Source organism: Passer domesticus, chromosome 2 (genome assembly GCF_036417665.1).
Source record: "Passer domesticus isolate bPasDom1 chromosome 2, bPasDom1.hap1, whole genome shotgun sequence".
Taxonomy (NCBI): domain Eukaryota; kingdom Metazoa; phylum Chordata; class Aves; order Passeriformes; family Passeridae; genus Passer; species Passer domesticus.
Window position 1 is genome coordinate 8,382,488 of NC_087475.1, and position 21,414 is coordinate 8,403,901.

The following is a 21,414-nucleotide window of genomic DNA, read 5'->3' on the forward strand; positions in this document are numbered from 1 at the left end:
GAGTAATGTGCATTTGGGAGTTTTGTGCTTAGCTGTTGAGAAAACTGCTGCCTTGGGCTGGGCAGAGGAGACTTGTTCCCAAGTACAATTTTGTGTTTATTTGCATGCCTCATGAGCCGTAATTCGTGATGGAGATGACATTGAAGAGATCAGAGAGCAAAGCCTTCTCACAATGAATTGTATGGTATTTATTAGGTCTTGTGGTGTTTGTTTTTTATTTTTAGGTAACTTTTCTAGTACAGAAAACAACCGAGGTCACTTTCTTGAAACTCCAGAGGAAAAAGATCTCTCAAATGAGAAATGTTATTTAGAGAGACATTCTGTATATGAAAAGGCAGAAGACCAGCCAACAGAAGATTTTGGCCAACATTCATGTCCACGTCTGGACAGGAAACGTAAACACTCTGGTGAGAGAGTGCAAAATGATGGCAGCCAAAATGAAAGCTTTGTGGATGAGCTGCAGGATGAAGTTATATCAAAAGCAAAAAAGAAAAAGAACTCCAAAGGTAAGCCAGCATTTTGCTTTGGTTTCTCTCAAGGAATGTCTTGTGAAAGGAACGTCCCTTTGGCTTAATGTGTTTCCATTTTTGAACTTGCTAGTTACTAATGTGAGCACTGTCATTTCACTTTAAATTATATATATGTATATATATGTATGTATATATATGTGTATATATATATGTATATATAAAAAAACTTGGTATGTAAGGATAAAGCACTAGTCATTGGCCACTGTAGCCACAGCAGTGCAAGTTACTGTAGTGCATGTAACCCGTAATGAGCGAAGCTTTAAAATGCATAGTGTGGTGGTAAAGCTGAGACTATATGCCCCGAAAGTGAAATGTAGCTTTTGTTTTAAGTTGAGGGGGCTTTTTGATTAATTTTTAGTTATTTTTCCATTAGATGACTGGCCTGAGAGGGAAATGACAAACAATTCCTCTAACCACTTAGAAGAGCCCAATTGTAATGAGGTGACCAACCTGAAGGTGTGCATTGAATTAACAGGGCTCCATCCCAAAAAGCAGCGTCACCTGCAGCATCTTAGGGAACTATGGGAGCAGCAGGTGTCACCAGAGAGATCCCCGTCCGGCAAGTTGGGCCGGCAAAGCAGGAAAGATTTAGCTGAGGCTGTTCAGCCAGAGGCCACTGCAAAGGTCAAAGACTTCACAGAAGAAAGGCACACCAAGAAAAGGTCAGAGGCCAAAAGCAATAGAAGTTGGTCTGAAGAGTCCCTCAAAACAAGTGACAATGAACAAGGTATGCAGAGACTACTAGGGAAACCAGCTGGCTTTAGCATTTACAGTGACGCATGCTGCCACCGATGCGAAGGAACTGTCGAGAGTTCTTTTTCTTCTTTCTTTTTTTTTTTAACTCTATATATATTTCTGTAGATGTCCATTTTTATAAGGACTGACACCTCCTCTTTAAGAATTGCACTTTAGCTGATATTTGTCAGACAAGAAAACGTGTTTGTGTATGTGTGTGTAACTATGTGTTTGTGTGTGTGTGTGCGTGTGTGTTTTGGCTTAAAATATTTTCATAGATGATGTGAAGATGAAGTTTATCTCTAGAGGAGAGCTGGGGAGGGCATAAAATGCAGGCATGCTTTTGGGTGAGAGAGGGAGCAAATGGGCTGCTAGTTGGTGTGAGGGTGTTTAACCACACCTAGGGTTTGAAGGGCTGTGAGCTTCTAAAAGAGCATCAGCACAGCTGTAGCAGCTCTGGATCTCGGGAACCCAACGCCTCCAGCACCCTCAGCACTGCTGGCTTCCCCTGCCTTTCGCAGGCCATATGCTCAAGAGCAGAGCTCATCCTCCTCCTGGCAAGGCTGCTTTGCTGGTTTGTCCTGAGCACATCCTGCAAACCCCTTGCACCCCACTTCCCAGCCCCCTGGCAGAGGTCTTCCAGCAGCTCTCTCCTAAGGGGTTGCCTCCTCAAAGCATATCAGATATCCTTGACTTGTTTTTGGCTTCTTCTTTACCTCTCCACTTCCTCCTTTCCCCATCCTCCCTCCCGTTTCTGTCGATTCCCTGTCCTGGGGGAAAGCCTGTGGATGCAATCTGCCAAATTTTCATTGGAATGGACGGGTCACTCTCCTGTCCTCACTGTCCTCAGCCCCTGGGCACATTTTCTGCTCTGGTGCTTTTCTCCTTCCCTGCAACATTTTGCTGCTGGAGAACTGATGGGGAATGGAATCCCACAGTGCACAGGGCACATAGTTCAGCTGAGATCCCCTTGAAAGAGAGAAGCATGAGGAAAGTGCATCCTCTTGTCCCACACCATGGAAAGGACTGAGTCCAGGTCATCCTGTGCCAGTGAAGATTTTCCTTGGTAGTGTCTGAAACAGTCACAGGCAGAAATATCAGCTTCCCTTTGGTCCTAAAGCTCCTCATCTGTCCTTCTCCTTGGTAGGATTATCTGAGGGCAGAAACCCCCAAACTGATGCTTACTGATGGGGAAGGATCCATCCAAAAGGATTTTAGCTGTAGGAGAACAAAACTTAGTTTGACAAATCAAGGACAAAAAGGAGCTTTGACTCTTACTTCCTTGCTTTATGTGCTGCCTTGGTGAGCATGGTATTGGCTCAAACACCCCTGTACACCTTAGTACTTCCAGAGAGAGATGCCTTGTAGAGTTCAAATGAGGGTCACTAACAAGAAGCTGTATTGTGTAAGGATGCTCTCACTTTCCCCTGGAATCCCTCCTGTGGCAGTGACAAGCTCATGGCCTTGGGAAAGAAAAAGAGGTGGCTCCCAATTTGTGCACCATTCCCAAAGGCATTCAGATTCAGTTGCCCTATGGCTATGAAAAAACTGTTGGGTTTGGAAGCTGCTATAAAACCATAAACTTGATTAAATTGTGCCTTGCTGTTCATTGTACAAAAACACTGGATATCATTCAGATAATTTTGCTGGTGCTTCTCCAGCCCTGTTGAAGTGTAAACTTTTGAATCTCCTCAGTTGATTGGGATGGGGACATTTTTCCCCATTGTGTGACAGAGCATCCTCTGCATGACAGTCTCATGGGGACAGAAACTTGCAGCTTGTCTGTCTTGCTCAGGACTAGTCCTCAAACTTTCCTTAAACAAGCAGAGACTGTCAGTATGAGAATGCACATTGTCACTTGCAACTTTTTTTTTAGTTTGGGGCTGGGAGCAGCTGTTCTCTGTGCTCAAGCACTGCCTGCAGTTGTGGCAGTCTCTGCTGCTGGGCAGCTGGTTGTGTCCCAAGGATCTGGCTGTAACAGGACATGAGGGTTGCCTCTGTGCCTCTGAAGCCACAGTCTGACATTAGCAGGATAATCTGCCACTCCTGCCTGAAAATCTCTGGGAATGTGGAGATTTCTGACTTCTTGTTGCTTCAGTTGTGTTCATGCAGAGCAGTGTGGGCAGCAGGTTGAGGGGGTGATTCTGTCTCTGCTCTGCTCCTCTGAGACCCTGCCTGCAGTGCTGTGTCCAGTTGTTGGGCCCCCAGCATGGGAAACATGCTGGAGCAAGTCCAGAGGAGGCTGCAAAGATAATCAGGGGGCTGGGTCACCTCTGCTGTAAAGGCAGGCTGAGGGGTTGGGGTTGTTCAGGCTAGAGAAGAGAAAGCTCTGGGGAGACTTATAGCACCTTCCAGTACCTGAGAGAGCTGGAGAGAGAGTTTTGACAAGGACATAAAGTGATAGGACAAGTGGTAATGAATTTAAGATGGGATAGGCTTAGATTAGGTTTTTAGGAAGAAATTATTGACTGTGAGAGTGGTGAGGCACTGGAACAGGCTGCACAGAGAAATTGTGGCTGCCACATTTATGGAAGTGTTTAGGGCCAGGGTGGATGGGACTCTGAGCTACCTGGTCTGGTGGAATGAGTCCCTGCCAATGGCAGAAGGGTTAGAACTGGATGATCTTTAAGGGATGATCTCCCTTCCACAGCCCTAAACCATTCCCCAATTCTGTGATCCTGTTGCAAAGGGACATTGCCGTGCTGGGTCTCTGGGGTGCAGCAGGTCCGTGTGACCTTGGGGACACGGCTGCCTCAGGGCATCACTGCTCAGCCAGCCCCATGGCCAAGGCAGCAGCCACGGCCTCTGCTGGGGTCCCAGCTGAGCAATAACCCTGCACTGCTGGAGCATCTCCTGATGCTCCCCTGGGCAGCCGCAGCCGCTCACCCGGGGCGAGGAGAAAGCCGGAACAGTGCGGAAACAAAAGCCCCGAGGAGAGGAGCCAGGAGGATCTCACCCACCGGGAAGCATGTGCCAGCCCCTGGGAGCTGCCTTGGCTGCAGGCAGCACGGCAGCCATGGGCTTGGCAGGCAGGAGGAGGCAGCTGCTGGGGGGAGCTGAACAAGCGAGCATTCAGGTGACGCGGCAGCAGCTGCTTTTCCGCGCGGACCTCTCAGCAGCCGCTCCTGCGGGAAGGGAGACAGGTCCTGCTCTGAGTCAGGCTTGCCACAACCCACATCAGTCAGAGGCCTGAGCTTTTTGGGGTTTTTGGTTTGGGTTTTCTTTTTTCTTTTTTTTTTTTTTTTTTCCATGGATATTTAGGTACATTCCTGCTCACTCTTGTTTTTCTTCTCTCTTCACGTGGTCAGAAAGATGGGGTGGGATTCCGGGATCAGTCGCTTGCTGCTTTTCTGCCCCTGTTGTCTTGCGTTTCCCAAGCTCATGCTTGGCTTTCCCTGTGTAGTGCTGGCATTTTGCAGTGTTATTGATCCTGATGCTCCCGGGTGCACAGCGTAGCTGCTCTCCATCTCTCAGCTCCGGTGCACATTTAGCCTGGTGCCTGCTGTCACCACTGTGGAGGGGCAAAGTGAAGCACAGAGTTGATGTGGAGTTTGCAGGCAGGAGCACACATTTTTTGTGGTGATTAAACTTCTGCTTTCAATGCCTCGGCATGTCTGCATGGGAAAGCCTGCAGTTCTTTGAGATAAGCTTCCTGTGTTTTTTTTTTTTTTTTTCTCCATCCTTTCAGTATTTCTGTTCTTCTCCAGACCTGTGAGTTTTTCATTCTATTGTATTTTTTCAGCATGCAGCTGTTTGTTCCATTTGCACTCACCAGAGCTTCTCGCTGTTGTTTTCCATCCTTTCCATCTTTTTTTTTCTTTAGTAAGTGATTAAGTAGGTAATGATGGTACTTCTGTATTGGAATTGGGCTTTTCACACGCTACTCAATTAGGTTAGTTGGGAACATGAGAATTAAACACTCCTTACTTTGTGCTGTCTACAGAGTTGGAAAGACAGCCTTGCATCCACAGGCTCAGCCTACGACTAGGTGCCTTCCTTCAGTATTGCAAAGCCTGAAAAACTTACATGATTTTTGCTGAACAATCTGCACATCATGTGTCCCATAAATTCCCTGACATCTGCTTGGCAAGCCGTGGTATGTGTCTTTTTCTAGAAAGTGGCTCAAAAGAACTGAGGGATTTCTGTTTTCATCCTTAATCTAGAAAGCCTTCTGTGAGTTGCTTTCACAGATCTATTTAAAGGAAGACTAAAGTGTGAACTGCCCACCAAGAGGATTCTAGATTTTATTTTCTTTTTTACCAACTGGTTCTGGACCGAATCTCTTTTAAGTAAGGGAGTTTCTCCTCTGAGCACCTGCTTATTTGGTCCTGCCATCTCTTCTATTCTGAAAGTAGCATCACTTCAGAGACTTCTCAGAGCAAGGGAGCCTCTTTCAAGTTCTCAAAGTTTTTTCCACACCTTCCCTTGGTGGTGTGGTATTGTTTGGCTGAAGTGTCCCTTCCTTTCTAGCAGCCTTTAATTTTTCTGCAGAGGAGTTGGTTCTGAGGTCACCTCAATTCTCTTCCCAAGGGAAATTCAGACTATAAAAAGTCAACTTTCCTGTCCTTGTTTTGTTGTAAGCCTGCTTGCACTCGGAAAAAAACCCCAAAACTAACCATGCTTTTTGCATGTGGCCCAGATTGTGGGATCCAGCTTGTTGGAGCTAACCCCCAGAGAAAACCCAGCCCTGCTGTATCCTGCCACAGGCAGCAGAGCACTGGCCTCACTGTCCCAGTGTCCCAGAAAAACTCACTTCTGAGTGGAGTTCTTGGGGGAAAAAAACCATCTGCTTGCTTTTCCTGCAAAATCCCTGTGCTTTCCGATAGAGAGCTTGCACAGAGCTTCTGAAGGGACAGCTCCTTGAGTAGTCTTTCTTCTCTTGGCTTGTTTTTGAAGTTAAAATGCTGCCGAGGAGGTGTTCCCCGTCTTAGGGCTGTCTTGGGACTAAGCTCAACATTCCCACCTCTCCCAAAACATCACTTCCATGATGCAAAACCAGGACACTGTCCCGTTAAAATCTGATCTGTGCTCCCACCTTTCTTCCTGTCCCCTCTTCCCTCGCCATCCCTGCGTCTGCCCTTGCACCCCACTGAGACAAGCCGGGCTGGGCCCAGGCTGCTGGAGGAGTTGGTTCCCTTCAGATCAGGCAGTCCTAGGTAAGGAGGAGAGTTTTTCCCTGCAGCTGCTCCACTCTGCCCGTGGTGGCCGGGCTGTGGCACTGCCAGGCTGGCCTGGCATGCATCCCCACGGCACCTGCGTGGGGCATTTCATTCAGGGGTTTTTATTAGAGCCCGATAACCGCTAGTGTAGCGTCAACGGGCGAGATGCTATTTACAGTTTGGATGTGGAGCGCTTAAAATATTAACGATTTGGAAATGTAATTGTGAATCTCTTAAGCAGTCGAGGAGCTTGTGTTAAGTGCTAGCGATGCATTTTCCTTTTAACGCACCATGCGATGTGTAATGCCTTTCCTTCCCATTTAGGCTTGCCCGTATTCCCGGTGTCTCCGCACATGAAGAGCCTTTCATCCACCAATGCAAACAGCAAAAGGCAGGCTCAGCCAAGCTGTACTCCAGCCTCGAGGTTGGCTGCCAAACAGCAGAAAATTAAAGAAAGCCGGAAGACAGATGGGCTGTACACAGACGAAGAGGAGGATTTCCAACATGCATCTCTGATGCCGAAATACAGCGAGTGTGAGAAGCCATCAGGGAAACGTCAGTGTAAAACAAAACACTTGGCACTGCAGGAGAGGAGAAGGAGGTCATCTCTGACAGGGGATGACACCACAGATATCGAAAATGCTGAAGATAAGGTATCTTTATTTAGACTTAATTGTCCACCGGCCTCTGAGAAGGCAGAGCCAGCGTGCTTAAAACTAACGCACTGTCGTGCATGCAGGGTAGCGGGGATTGCGTTCGGATTTGTCTGTGGATGCTTTGCACATTTTGTGTTTGCTTTTCTTAACCTTAGTTGAAGGCACTGTTGCAGGGGTGAAGCACTTTAAGTTTAAAAGCTGTAGCGGGTCTTCCTTTAAAAATTAAATACGAGTAGAAAAGTGCAATTCCTTGCTGACAAAATCACAGTACTGTGCAAACAAAGATTAAACCCCCCCCCACCACGGTTTTGACAGGTAACGGTAACGAGGAAAGTCAGGAAGCGGCCGGAGCCGAGTTCAGACTGCGACTCCTCCTCGCCGGCCAAGGCGCTGGAGCAGAAGCCGTACGAGCGGCTGCCGCCGGCGCCCGCGCTGCTCCCGCTGCCGCAGCCCGCGCCGCTGCCCCTGGCCTGCCCCACCCCGGAGAGCACCCCGAGCCGCCCCATGCCGCCCGAGGCGCGGCGCCTGATCGTCAACAAGAACGCGGGGGAGACGCTGCTGCAGCGGGCGGCACGCCTGGGCTATGAGGTAAGGCTCCCGCGGGATGGTGTTTTCTTTCTGATTTCAGAAGTTCAAATCCTCTTCCCGGTTCTGTAGGTGGAGATTTTGTGAGCTAGCAGCTTGCGGTTGGGTCGCTGGAAGTTGTAGCCCCCATTTCCCTGCAGATTTCCCTTTCCTGGTGTGGGGGGTTTGGGGGCAGGTTGCTGTGGGAATGACTCCCCACCGCTGCTGGGTCAGCTGGCAGGGATGCAGGGTGAGCAGCATCCTGTGGGAATGAGCAAGGGTAAAGTTTTATTGGTAACCCTCGCTTCCCTTTAGATATAAACCATCTGCAAACAGAACAAATTTTTTTTTTCTTTTTTCCTCTTAAGTAATCTTTATGGTGATCTTTAATGAGCTGTGTGTTTTCTGCTTTTGTTGTTTGTGAAGAGCGTGTAGTTTAGGAGAAGGGTTTTATTTTTGTACTTCTCTCCAAGGAGTATCTGGTATGTGACACAGGATGTAGCGCTTAGAGTGTCCTCTTGCATGATCAGACACATCATAGGAGCACTCTGCATGCTTTATACTCGGCGTCTGGAGCTGCTTGGTGTAGCTGGAACAATGTTGTCTAATGAAAGGGGCCCCCTGTTGCTACAAAAATCAGAAACCGATGAATCCCTTAGCTGGGCCGTTTTGAAGCGCGCTTTTATTGGGGAAGTATGGGCATGTAGGTATGAGCGTCGTTGCTGCTCGGTTTCAGATCTGGTGCAGAGGTGTTTCATTGCAGAGGCTGCCTGCTGCCCTTGGCTGTGCTGCTGAGAGGGCTGCTTGGACCCTGCAGCTGGGCTTGAGCCCCACGTGGGAAGGTGGCATCAGCCCAGGTCCGGGCGGGGCCTGCCCAGCCTTGGGGATTTGCTGAAACCTTGAAATGTCCTTTGTATAGCTGGAGAGAGCTTTGTGTGGAGCAAGGCCGTGTCCAGCTCTGGAAGGCAGGGTTTCTTGGAAAGGTTTTGTTTACCTTAGACAAAGACGACTTCTAACCCAGGGCACTTCAGCTCTAGCTCAGGGCAGAGCTGGTTGTTACAACATTGCTATTGTATTCTCCGTAATTTAAATGGTTTCAATTTCTGTGGGTCCAAAATCAAAATGTGCTGTAGCATGTGCTCCAAGCTATTGGTGTGTATTTTCTTCCTGCATGGGGTCTGTCAGGGTGAGCATGCTAGAACACTTGGCTTTCTGTGCCCAGCACCTCTCCTGAGCACAGCTCCATGAGAGCAGCTCCCAAACTTAGTGATGGGCTGATGTCCTGCTCAAGCAGGGGCCCAGGGCTCTCCATTTGCTTTGGTAGCAGGAGCTCTCTGCTATCAAATTGGCTGGTTGCAGAAAGCTGGGGATACCCAGGCTCACCAAGGTATCATTGTGAGTAACATTGTGTGCCACCACGCCTTCCCATTATCAGCTGGTTGGGGATTTTCGTTTTCTGACTTGAATTCACCCAAAAGTTCAAGTGAACACCGTGTTTTTAATAGGCTTAAATATTCAGCTCGTTTGGTTTGATGGTTCAGGTGGTGTTGCATGTTGGTTCTGTTGCTGGTGGAATGCAGGGCAGGGGAAGAGCCCAGGCCATGCACCCAAACTGCTGCCAGAATCTGATGTTGTCTGTGTTTTTTGAGGCTCAGTGGTGGGTGGCTGTGCCACCCTGTCGGGGCTGTGTTTGGCCCATGATGAGCTGTGATAGTTGGATCATCCATAGAAGCTCCATAGCTGAGAGGTTTTTCTTGATAGTGGTGAGACTACTGCAGTCAGTAGAAAGTTGAATTGAGCTTCCTCAGTCTGCACAAAGAATGAGAATGGGCAAGAAGTAAGAAATTCCTCTATGTTAAAAAAAAAAAAAAAGGAAAAAAAATGCGGATGAGTCAAGGTAACATGCTGGTCTGTGACCTGTGGCAAGTACACAGGTCAGTTTTCTGCCACCCCTGTTATGTTAGCAAGGCAGCAACCTCTGGTGGGCACATGGGGGTTCCCTGGCTGCTGCCGTGGCATCCCTTTGCCAGCTGGGTGGCAGGGAGGCAGCAGTTTGCATCATCAGGGCCACAGCTTGCCGAGGGAGCGAGTGCTGATTCAGGAGTCGAGCTGGAAGCGGCTGGCACCGCAGGGCACCGGGAGCCCTGGCGGGAATGCTGTGTTGCCCTGAGACCGGATGAGCTCGTGCCTGCCCTTGGCAGCCTGCCTGCCTTTGCAGCAGGGATGCCCCGAGGCTGTGCAGGGATCCCACTCCAAGCCCTTCAGCAGGCAGAGGTGCTGGCAGGCTGTGTGGATCCTGCTGGACCCGTGGGGAGCCCGAATGCTGCGAGGCCACGAGCGCCGTGCTGCTGTCAGTGCCGCGGTGCGGATGTGCCCCGGGTCACCGCGCAGGCAGGACACGATTCTGTGCGCAGAGCTGACCCGAGTGTGAAATGTCGAAGGAGAAGTGTGGCTCGTGTCTGGTCAGATAAATTGCAGGGCTGCAGCCAGCGAGGCTACTTAAAGACAGAGCAGCAAATGGTCTTCAGCCCTGGAAATCCCTGATAAAGCTGCTGGGAAGCTTTGCCTTTCCCTTCCCAGGCTTCTGCGGCAGCAGGATGTTACCAGCTCATCCCAATGTATGGCTGCTCTCGAATCCCTTCTGTTTTCCCCATTTGAAACAAATGACTTGAGATAATGGTAGTCTTAAAACTGTAATTTACTTTTTGTGAAGAGGGAATTACAAGGGAGATAGAGTCTTTTTGGGAAAAAAATTACAAAAGGCTTGTGTAATGAATTTGATGTGAGAGGAAACACTGGCTGTCTTTCTGCCTCGTGTTGCTTTTTGGTGTGTGTCTGGATTTGCTGGTTTTGGCTGGGGTAGGGTTAATTTTCTTCTCAGTGGCTGAGATTTTGGATTTGTGCTGAACACAGTGATGATAATATAGGCATGTTTTTGTTACTGCTGAGCAGGGTTTACACAGAGCCAAGGCCTTTTCTGCTTTCCCTGCTGCCACACTGGTGAACAGACTGGTGTGCATGGGAGGCTGGCAGGAGACACAGCCAGGACTGGTGACCCAAACTCACCAAAGGGATGTTCCAGACCCTGTGACATCATGGATCAGAGTATAAAGTTGGGGGAGAAGGGGGGGATGTTTGGCGTGATGTTGTTTGTCTCCCCAAGTCACCAATAAGTGGGATGGGGAGACAAACAGGGGATTCACTGCTGTCCTGGAGATGGCTGAACACACCTGCCCAGCCATGGGAAGCAGTGAATGAATTCCTTGTTTTGCTTTGCTTGTGTGCATGGCTTTTGCTTTCCCTATTAAACTGTCTTTATCCCAGTCCATGAGTTTTCCACCTTTGACCTTTGTGCTTCTCTGATTCTCACCCTGGCCCTGCTGGTGGGGGAGTGAGTGTGAGTTGGCTGCCTGGGGCTTGGCTGCTGGCTGGGATGAAACCATGACAGTGGACTTGGAAAGTTCCCTTTCAGTTTGTTATTAATCCTTCCTGGGAAGGTGGTGAAATTAGCAAAGTGTGTGGTGTGTGATAGGGCATTTAAACAGATGTGAAAACAGGGTTTATCCAGGCATGGGGAGTTCCCAGTGTCACTGCCACAGGAGCGGGAGCTCCAGAGCCCCATCCTGCCCTGCACAGCTCCTGCATCCTGCTCAGGAATGGACACCACTGCAGGGGTTTGGTGTGATGCTGGGGGGAAGTGTTAAGGCTCAGCATATAATGCCTGACCCAAGGGCTGTGTTTGGAGGCTGGGTGTGGGGGAATAGTGCTTCTTGGGGCCTGGGGAATGCTGAGCTCTTCCCTGGAGGAGGAGTACTTAAGAAGGGCAGCTCATTGCATATGGGGATGGACCATGCATATGTGCATACTTTGACAGTGCTGTTTGCAGTTTGGCTAAGAAACTGCAAAAAGCAGAGGTGGAGGTGTCTGGTTATGTTCTAGTTTGACTCTTTGGATTAACTGTGAGTGATTTTCAGAATGCTGATTTAAATAGAGCACCTGAACAGACATTAAATTGCCTTGTGGCACTCTCACAGCCTCCCCCAAACCTTAGCGAGAAATGCTTGTGAAACCAAAAGTGTGTTTGTGGCACCACATGTTCCTGTATTTGGCAATGGTGGCTAAATTTTTGTAAATTGAATAAATCATGTTAAAAAAAGTTAATGAGGCATTTAATTAATTAACAATGTCGAGTTTTATGGTCTTTATGGTTACATTTTGTGGTTAATGACATTCTTCTTATAGCCTCTTAACACAGAATTGCCCAACAAAATTAGCTTTTTTGTCCAGTAGTAGGTATTCCACCCTAGCATGAGTGTTTCCTTTTTACAAAAATAGATGAAACATCTTTTATTTTGAGTTGCAAAGTCTATTTTAAATGGTAACTACATGCTAAAAGTGGTGCTGAATACAGCAGCTGCTTTTGCTACCTATATCCATCTGCTAATTTGCCTGGCAGGGTGGTCTGCTTTGAGGGAAAATTCATACCTCCAGAGTATAATTTTGCACAGCCCTTTCTTATGGGCTTGAGCATGTGCAGGGTAAGGAGCATCCGTTCTGGACTGAATTTTGGCCTTTGGGCTGATTAGCAGGAGCGTTCAGAGCCCCTCTTTGGTGAGAGCTGGGGCTGTGGGGGTCCTGGGTTAAACTGGTGGGTGCATCCCCGTGGCATTGCAGGGGATGCTCTGGAGCCTGGGACAGGCAGCTCATTAGCTCTCAGCTCTAGCCTTGCTTGGTGAGGGCCTGCTAAAAGAGCAGCTTCATGCTGTATCCTGGATACCAGCCCTTGAGTCAGGTGTACCCAGAGCACAGATTATTGCGGGCTTTCCGGTTTATTTTGAAACGGGAAGAATAAATGCGCTGTGCCCGACGTTGTTTTATTCTCTTGGTTTGGCAAAACAAGCACTCGCCCCCTCCGTGCCATATCTGGCTTTGCAAGGATGTCACTCAAATGCAGAATTAATGGTTTACCACTAATCTGGGAACGTGGGGGCTATTTTATGCATTGAGCATCTCTTAGAAATGTGTTTTGTTTTGTTTTGCCTTCTTTTGCATCTGGCACAAGTGGAGGAAGAGACTCGTACCATCCTAAATTTTCGGTTGAGTGATGGAGCAGTCATTGTTCCAAGGCTGCACGGCAGCGCAGAGCTGAGCCTGGCCCAGGCTCTGAGCGTGCTGTATTTGACTGCAAGATGAATTGTGTTAAATTCATATGGCTTCCTGCGGCGCCGGGCTCGTTACTGGAACCTGGCGCCTGCCTTTACCTCTGCATGCAGAAAACTGGGGTGGGTGAAAATGGGATTTCCCCAATCTCGATAGAGCCAGGCTGGTTTTTGTTTGCTGATAGCAGACCATCCTTTGTGTGTCTTAAATGTGTTTTGTTTCGGGTCATGCACTTTTTCTTTTAAAATCGCACTGACGTTGGCTGTGCTGCTGTTGCACTCACAGAATTTTCTGTTTAAAAAATGCAGATGTAAGAGTAACAACCTTCCCACTAGCTTTATGTGTAGAAGTTCTCAGGAGTGGAACACTGAGTTTTGTCTGTGAAGTTTTTGTATTCTCCCTCTGTGACAGCTCCTGATGTTGGGGGTTACAGGGTCCTGCAAGGCATGGAGCTCTCAGTGTCACTTTGCCCAAATTAGTCTGCTCAGGGAAATCTCTTCTGTGTCTCCTGAACAGACAGGACTGTCAACAGCTCCCCCTTTTATTTTCCTTTTGACTGACCCATCTCATGGAGGGTAACTTAGTGTATCATAGGGATTTTGTCTTTAGCCCCTTTCCCCCCTCTTTTCCTCCAAGTGGAGAAATCTGCGCGTTTACCCAGCAAGAAATAACTCGATGCTCATCTGTTTTCCTTCCTGTTTCCAGGAGGTGGTTCTGTATTGTTTGGAGAACAAGGCGTGTGATGTGAACCATCGTGACAACGCGGGTTACTGTGCCCTGCACGAGGCCTGTGCCCGGGGCTGGCTGAGCATCGTGCGGCACCTCCTGGAGTACGGCGCGGACGTGAACTGCAGCGCCCAGGATGGAACCAGGTGAGGCCCGGCACCGCCTCTCTGCCTCCCTTCCCTCCGTGCATGTTAGCAATGCTTCCATCCAGTCCCTATAAGCATAGGTACTCTCCCAGAGTTAACACAATGCTTGCTTATTTCAAATACTATACCCGCTTGTAAACCTTAAAACACAATGCACAGAGCTCCGTTATTAAACTTAGAACTTCCTAATATCTTGCTAGATATACTTTTCTGCAGCTTAAAGAGTTATTCTATACAAAAGTTAATGCACAAGCCATTGTTCTATTTATCCTTACTTTTCTACTTTTTACATAATTTTTCTGCTGACTTATTGTATAACTACTGCTCAACTCTAATCACAGTTCTGCTATCTCTAAGACCTACCTTTTGCAGCTTTCCCAAAAACCTCTGATTCTATAAATTCCCACAAGGTCCAGCACCCCCTCATCTCTGCCTCCCTTCCCTCTTGTGCCTGTCCTTTATGCTCCCCTTGTCCTGCCTCCCACCCTGAACACCCAAAGCGGGTCACACAGCCTTGCTGCTGGTCCTTGGCAGGGGCGTGCAGGGCTCTGTGACCTCCTCTGCTCTCTGGTTAATAAAGGAGTGGGGACACGCTTCTGTTGTGACTCGAGTTCGGGGTAATTCCTTTTTGATTCTGGGAATTTTAATACGTTGTGCTTTGGTTGGTATTGTTAGTCAGTGGAATTGCCAGCTGCAGGGCAGGAAGGAGTGATGCTTGAGCTGCAGCCCTGCTCATGTGCCCTCCAGGTCCTTTGAGTTGTGCCAAAAGAGCGGAGCTAGCCGTGTTAGCAGGGTTACTTTGGAGAGCACTTCAGGCTTTTGTGGCGCCCGGGTGTGCGAGTCCTGTACATGCTGTATAAAAATGTTGTTTGCTGAACTGTTAAACTATCTGCTCGTTTGATATTTTGGATTTACGTTTTCTTTTTTTTTCTTTTTTTAATCCCGAATTAGCCTTTTTTTAGTTCCCTTCGCAGAATAGTAGGGGTGCTTAGTTCCTGTGCTGGCAGAATAGATAGTGAGCTTTTCTTTTTAGCTTTGTGGAGAAAAAAATGCGGCTCTGGACCTTTTTTTCAGCTTCTTGTGTATCTCCTAAAGCACCTCTTTGACCACCTCTGCGAGGCTGACCTTGGGGTAACTTGTCCTGAGCATATGCAGAGCTGTTATTCAGTCTGTGCATTTTGGGGACAGGTCTTTGTATTCTGCGAATCTCCTGCAGCTTGTTATCTTAAATGGTTTATCGCCTTCCCTATCACCATCCAAATAGCCAGGGAGGTAAAATTAGCGTAACTAAGAGCCTGCTTCTTTTGTTTTTAAGCTCTTTATTTATTAACTTGGGAAGGGAGGAGTCAGGAAAACAAAAAGAGGTCTGGTTGGGATGGTCCATTAAAAGTTCATGATGGTGCATTGTTCCCGGCCCATCACCAGCCCATCACAGCCCAAAGGAAAGCTTTTTGGAGAAACATTAAAACCCCGACTGGATTGTCAGATTCCTCCTCTGTCGCCCACGTCTTTGTAAAGAGTTCTGAGCTCTCCAGGCTGACAAACAGCCTCGCATTTTCTGCTGCCTTCAGCTTTAATATGTGACCTGTGCAACAGCGGTGAGTTACCGTAAAAAGAATCCTAAATTATTTTTGTCTCACTCGCTGGAATAACCTATATAGAAAATTATCCCTGGGAAGCGTCTGAGCAGTCTTAATCACCCGCCAGTTCAGAGTCCACCTTTGATTTCTAGTCACAGACGGAGCTGATTTTCAAGAAAGAAACTTGGCCAGTGTACCCTGAAAAGTTGTTCTTGGGAAAATGGATTTTAGAAATGAACATAATGATGATCTGATCATAGATGGTAATGTCAGAACTCAGCGTGCTGTTGCCTCTCTTTTCTGAGTGCAGACTTACTTTTCATTTGGAAAGCTGCCCAACAGACAGCAAGAATCCAAAACACAACTAATACACAGAGGAAAGATGGTCTGAGTTGGGCAGGACAGAGAGCAGAAGTTTGTGTAAGGAACTTTGGATCCGTGTGATGCACTGCCTTTTGGCAGGATCAGACTCCTCTGTCTCTGTAGAGTAAGTCAGGACATTTGTAAGACAGGTTCCATTTCTCTCTTGAAGGTTTTTCTCCTTTAACTTTTAGGAGGAAAGATGACTTCCTCAGCTATGTTGCTTTTAAAATTAAAATCCAGAAGATGTTCAACCCTTAGAAATACAGTAAAGTCTTAAAAATAACAACAAAGTCCCCCAATACAAAACCTAAAAAGCGCACCATCAGAGACTTGACCTTCTCCCCAGCTTTTAATGACTCTGAATTGGCTTTTTATTTGCCACTCACTTATCCAGAGGTACTTTTGGTGGTGCTGTGGAAGCTCTCCAGGCTGCAGATGGTGGCAGTGGATGTGTGTGGTTCTGTTGATGGAAAGCAGCACAGAGCAGTGATGTAACTGCGGTGCAGCTGTGCGAGCACAGCTGTGCTGCTGGGGCAGCCTGGGGGGTCACCTGCAGCTCTGGCTCTGCTCCTTGCTGCCTCTGCCATCGCCTTCTTGGAGGACTCTCTGAAAAGTTGTGGCTGGTGAGGATATTTTATGGCTTTGGTGTGTACAGGCTGTCGGTGTGAAGGGTGCAGAAAGTTCCGTGGGGTCTGTGCATCTCTCAGATGCTGCTCTGATCATCGTGCTGGCTCTGCGTGTGTGTGTTTTGGGATGAGGCAGGCGTTCAGCCTCTGCTTCCTGAGGGTACCAAAAATCTCGGTGAAGCCAGAAACAAACCTGGCACAGGGGCAGGGAGGAGACAGTGTTTGGGGGGGTAGGAGTGGTGCACTCCTTCCCTTCACCCCAGCTCGGCACGGGATGTCCCTCTCTGCCCTATTCACAGCACATCTGGCCAGGCTAAATGTGGTAGGTCTTGGATGTTTTTCCCCTTAAACTCTGTGCTGATAGACCACATGCAGTGCCTGCAGACCCTGAATACACAAGCACTCTGCTGCTCAATTAGTGCCTAATCAAAGATTATTGTAGAACCCGGAGATCTTTAAGACCTGTCTCCGAGGTGCTGCAGTCACTAAGGGCTCTTAATCGTCTTACCTATAAATAATAATAGACCGTGCTTAAGAGGTGAGAGCTTCCCTTCCCCGGCAGGACCCCAGTCAGTGCAGCAGCTCGACCAGGGGTGTTGGAGCTGACATTAGCAAAGCTGTTTGCCGCCTGCATTTGGCCTTATCTCGCTGTTCTTCTCCTCTTACCTCTGCAGCATGCCCCAGCTGAACCCTTGCCATTATCGAAACAAAACCACATGCCAAAAACACAGACATCCCCTGCCTGTTAAGCGAGGGCTCCGCGTTGCTCCAGAGTTGGCTGGCTGGGTTCTCTCCCCGCAGCCAGTTTTGCTGTATCCTTCCCGCTGGCAGCTGATGAGCTCAGCCTTTTTTTATTTTTTTTTCCCTGCGAGGACCATGCCAAGATGGCTCTCTTCCTGTGTCCTTTCAGCTGGTCTTGGCAGAGCCTTACCTTCCAGCAGCTAATTGCGTTCAAGAAGAGGCAGCCCTGCCTTGCTGCCCTCCTGCACCTCTCCTGTGCCTCTTCCGTGGGGCAGCCTTGAGCAACAGAGTGGGAGGAAACACAAACAAAACGCCAAAATATGGCATTGCTGGGCGAGTTGCAAGACCTCTCACTGCACTGAGGAGAGTTCTGGTGGTGCCTGAAAGGCTGAGAGCAAACCCTGGCTGGTCTAAATAGTTTATAATTTTGGTGGTGGAATGATAAACCCCCAGTGAAATGTTTTCCTAACTCTAGTGGAAGTAAAAATAGTAGGAAGAACTCGGCAGTACACAAGAGAGGGTTGAGATGTGTGTCTTTTGTAGGATATTGCAGCTCTCGAATGTCCCCAGCTCCTTCTGGGGCCTTTTGAAGGGTTTGTTTTAGAAACGAGCTGTGCTATGTTAACTGTACCATTAGGGATAGAGAGTGTTTATTTCCACGATGCTCAGGGTGGAAGGGATTGTATGGCAAAGCAGCCCAGGAGAGGACTCCCAGGGATCTTCTTTTATTTTCACATCTGAAAAAGTTGCCCATTGCAGTAGTTTCTTTTGCATCCTACAAAGAGGATGGTTAAACTCTGCCAAGACTGAAGAATACTCCCTCCTCTGCTGGCCCTGCTGGGAGAAGCAAACAAATAGCTGTGCCTTTGCATGGTCTCGCTGGTGAGCTTGCCAAGAAGCTGTTCTAGCCAGTAAAAGAGTCTGTCGGTGCTCTGTTTTGGCCTTTTCTCCCTTAACTTATCTATGGGGAATCTCCTTCCCCGCCCGCCCCCCCATCCCCAACCAGTGTTTTCTTTGTTTCCTTCTATTTATTGTTCTTCCTTCTTCCGCACTGCCTTACTACGCCTTTCCTTCCCCGTGCCTCTATAAATTCCCCTCTCATGCCCAGGCAGCCTCCCTGTGTACTCTTAGATGACGAATCTGGTTCTGCCTGCCCCTCTACCTGCCCTGCTGCCTCTGTCTGCAGCACCACGTTGGGCTTGGCGACGTGTAAAAAGGCAGAAGGATGTTCCATCACAGGCTTACAGCCCATGTGCTGCAATTTTTCCATCCTGGGGAATGCCCAGGCACCCTTTAATAAACTCGTCTGAGTGTCGTTAAATCAATTGAAACACTGGGCGGTGATTTAGATGCTGTTTTTAATAAGTGAAGGGATCATCTTGAATTCATTACTGCTTCAAAAGCCACTTAGGTAAGTCAGTTTTTAAGAAAACCCACAAACCAATAATCCCACAATACTCCTCAAACCCCCTCCCAAAACCAGAAAATCGTAATTCTGAAATAAAATTTAAAAAGAGTTAAAATCAAAGACTCCAGTGAAGCGAGGGAGTGGGGGAAGAAAGAACATTGCCAGCACTTGGCAGCAGCCGTAGCTCTGATCTGCTCCTGGTGCCTGTTGCCAGACTTTCAGCCAGGGATGCTTCATGCCCAGTGGGGGACAGGAGGGTTTGCAGCAAGGCTGACCTTTCCTGCTGTGGATGCTCAGAGTGCCATGACCCAGCAGCTCGGGCCTCAGATGCTTGCTGACAGCAAGAAACACTTGATACTTCTGCAGCCTCCGTGTCGGCTCCTCTGTTATTTGTTGCCTCCTGCTTGGTGTCACCTGGGATGTGACACTGTGATGTAGCGCTGACCAGATCCTGGATGTGATGCTTCCCTGTGGGGAAGCACTGAGTCAGTAGGTGGAGGTGGGAGGGTGAGACTTGCAGGGGAATCCTGGGAATGTTGGCTCCTCCAACACTGTCTGTCTCTAAGGCATCAGTTTCAGTGTAATTTTAGAGGCATTCCCTCAGAAGCTGATAAGGGATATCCTGATGCTTTGCCAGTGATCCTCATGGACCTCTCTGGTCTTAAAATGTGAAGGTGGCTTTCCAAAGAGCTGTATGCTGGGATTTGAAGGTGTCTGCATGTTGTGCTCTCTGCTGCCAAGGGTCTGAGGATTGGCACAAGCTGGACTGAGGACTGTGCTCAGCAGCTCGAGGACCACCTGCTTCTTCACTCTGTTGGTGGCATGGGGTGTATGGGAGGCAGGCAGCGTGGGATAAGCACTCTTTCCATAGGGAGCACACCACCAAGTGCACCTCCTCAAGTCAGTATATCGTGCACATGTCAAAACTGATATGACATGGAGCTTTCCAGCAAGATGGATGCAAGCAAGAACCCTTCACATGGAGCAGATGTTAGTCAGCCTGCTGGAAAGTACTTGGAGTAAATACATCTGGAACATCTTTTTGAGACTTCCAGAGTTACCCTTCTCCCCCTCCTGCCAGCAGTGCTGTGTGATAGATGGGAAAACAGTGCTGTGCCATCCTCTTCTGACTGATTTGATCCTCCCCTCCTCTGTCCTGAGCTTTCCTGTGTACCAGGTCATGCCAAAGCAGTGGTGGCTTTGAGGGGACATTGCCCTGAGAGGCAGGAGTGGTGGGATGTGACCTCTTGGCAAGAGGGAGTTGAAGCCCTGGTTGTCAGCCGAGCACTGCTTGGCAGATCTGGAGACAGAGAGGTTCACCTGGCTGTGCTTCCAAATGACTTCCCCTGGTAGCATCACTGTGAAAGCTTTCCAGGAAGGCAGTGTGTGATCCTGGTGAAAGTCCTTCCTTGCCTTTTCATACAAGCTCCCTTGACAGCCTTGTTGGGGGGCAGCAGTGTTGACAGCCCAGAGGAGGAGCATTGTGCTGAGTTGGGCTGCCACGATCACTGCCCACACATTGGACTCTGCTTTTAGTTCCCTGCTCTTGCTGTCTAAGGAAAAGATGGGATTTTAGCACATCTTCATTAGTCTGAAGGGTAATATGTTCTACTTCCAGACAACTCTCCGTTACGTATAATCAATTTTAAAGGCAGAAGTTAATGCGATTTATAATTAGCGATAAGGAATTCTGAACCTGGAATTGCAGGCCTGTGTATTAATGAATAATCCTTCTGAAGGCTCACAAAATCTATGTCGAGCTTGTATAGATTGCTCACGCCGCATAAAATGCTTTAATTTCTGGGTGGACTACACTTAAAATAACATGTTTTTCTATTCTCTGATTAGAAGGGTTGAATTGTGCTGCAGATATATTTACAAGTACTGTTTAAAGAGGATGTTCTGCACGGAAGTTTAATTCCTAGCAAATTTTCATAACTTATTTCTGTGTACATAATTTAGCAGCTTCGGGTAACTCCTTTCCCTGCTTGCCCAGAGGCAGGCTGAATGAGCCTTGCTCCTCAACACGCTGTTACATGGCAGAAATTTGGAACGGTAGAGTGACTTGCAGCAAAATGATGTTTGTGAGGCTTCACACAAACTGCTGCTTTCTGTTGCAGCAGTGTAATTATTTTACTGTCCCTCAAAAATATGTACAGCAAGGAGTAGACGTAACAGAAATATGTGCCCTGAGCAGTCTGACTGAAGACAAGAGGGGAGGGGGATGATGTGCAAGTAAAACCGACAATAAGATGATTGGCAGCTGTATTAATAGTGTTACTTTCTATAAATAGCTTTGATCTACAGTCAGAAGTTTCTTGTCAAAAATATTTGCATAATACTGTTGAGTCAAAATGTAACGTCTCGGTTTTGATTTTATTTCACACCAGACCAATCCACGACGCGGTCGAAAACGACCACTTGGAAATTGTCCGCCTGTTGCTGTCCTATGGTGCTGATCCAACACTTGCAACCTACTCTGGGAGGACCATCGTGAAAATGACCCACAGTGAGCTCATGGAGACCTTCCTCACAGGTTTGTGCCCATGCTGCATGGGGCTTTCTGGTCCTGGCAGATGGGGTTGTTCCCTGTCCCCCAAAGTCCCTCCTGCCTGGCAGGGGTGGCTTCATGCCAAAGAGCTGTGGGCTGGGCTGGGCTGCAGCAGCTCCCTCTTTGCCTGCAAAAACCCAGAGGTTGCAGGTGGGAAGCACAGCCATGCTTGGGGGCTCCTTCTAATTGAAACTCTTAATAAGTCATAAGGATTGTTCCAGTGTCAGATTCGATAGGTGGGTAGGAGGTCAGCCGGCTGTTTCGGCGCCTTCAGTTTTCTGCTTGAAATGAAAATAAGAAACTTGCCAATTCAAATAGCTGTTTGTTAAACATACTTGTGTTTTCCCATGGTCTTGCTTTTTATCCTAGACTATTTTTGGTTTTGCCAGTTCTGCCTTATTTTATATCTGAAATACTGTAAAAATACATTAAAGGCTTTAAGCATATCCATGTTGTAACATGGTTTTAG

General features: G+C 48.1%; 1 protein-coding gene across 13 annotated transcripts in view; it reads left to right on the plus strand.

Moving 5' to 3' along the window:
• Window positions 1-21,414, plus strand: part of BCOR (BCL6 corepressor) — an 82,457-nt gene that overhangs the window by 57,670 nt on the left and 3,373 nt on the right. For 9 of the 13 annotated variants that reach the window (XM_064407323.1, XM_064407326.1, XM_064407322.1 and 6 more), the window contains 6 exons: window positions 225-506; window positions 904-1,257; window positions 6,749-7,077; window positions 7,396-7,668; window positions 13,510-13,676; window positions 20,785-20,930. In XM_064407323.1, the coding sequence (XP_064263393.1) occupies window positions 225-506; window positions 904-1,257; window positions 6,749-7,077; window positions 7,396-7,668; window positions 13,510-13,676; window positions 20,785-20,930 (1,551 nt within the window). The remainder of the gene's footprint in view (window positions 1-224; window positions 507-903; window positions 1,258-6,748; window positions 7,078-7,395; window positions 7,669-13,509; window positions 13,677-20,784; window positions 20,931-21,414) is intronic. The other 4 variants (XM_064407331.1, XM_064407332.1, XM_064407333.1 and 1 more) reach the window with 2 other exon arrangements.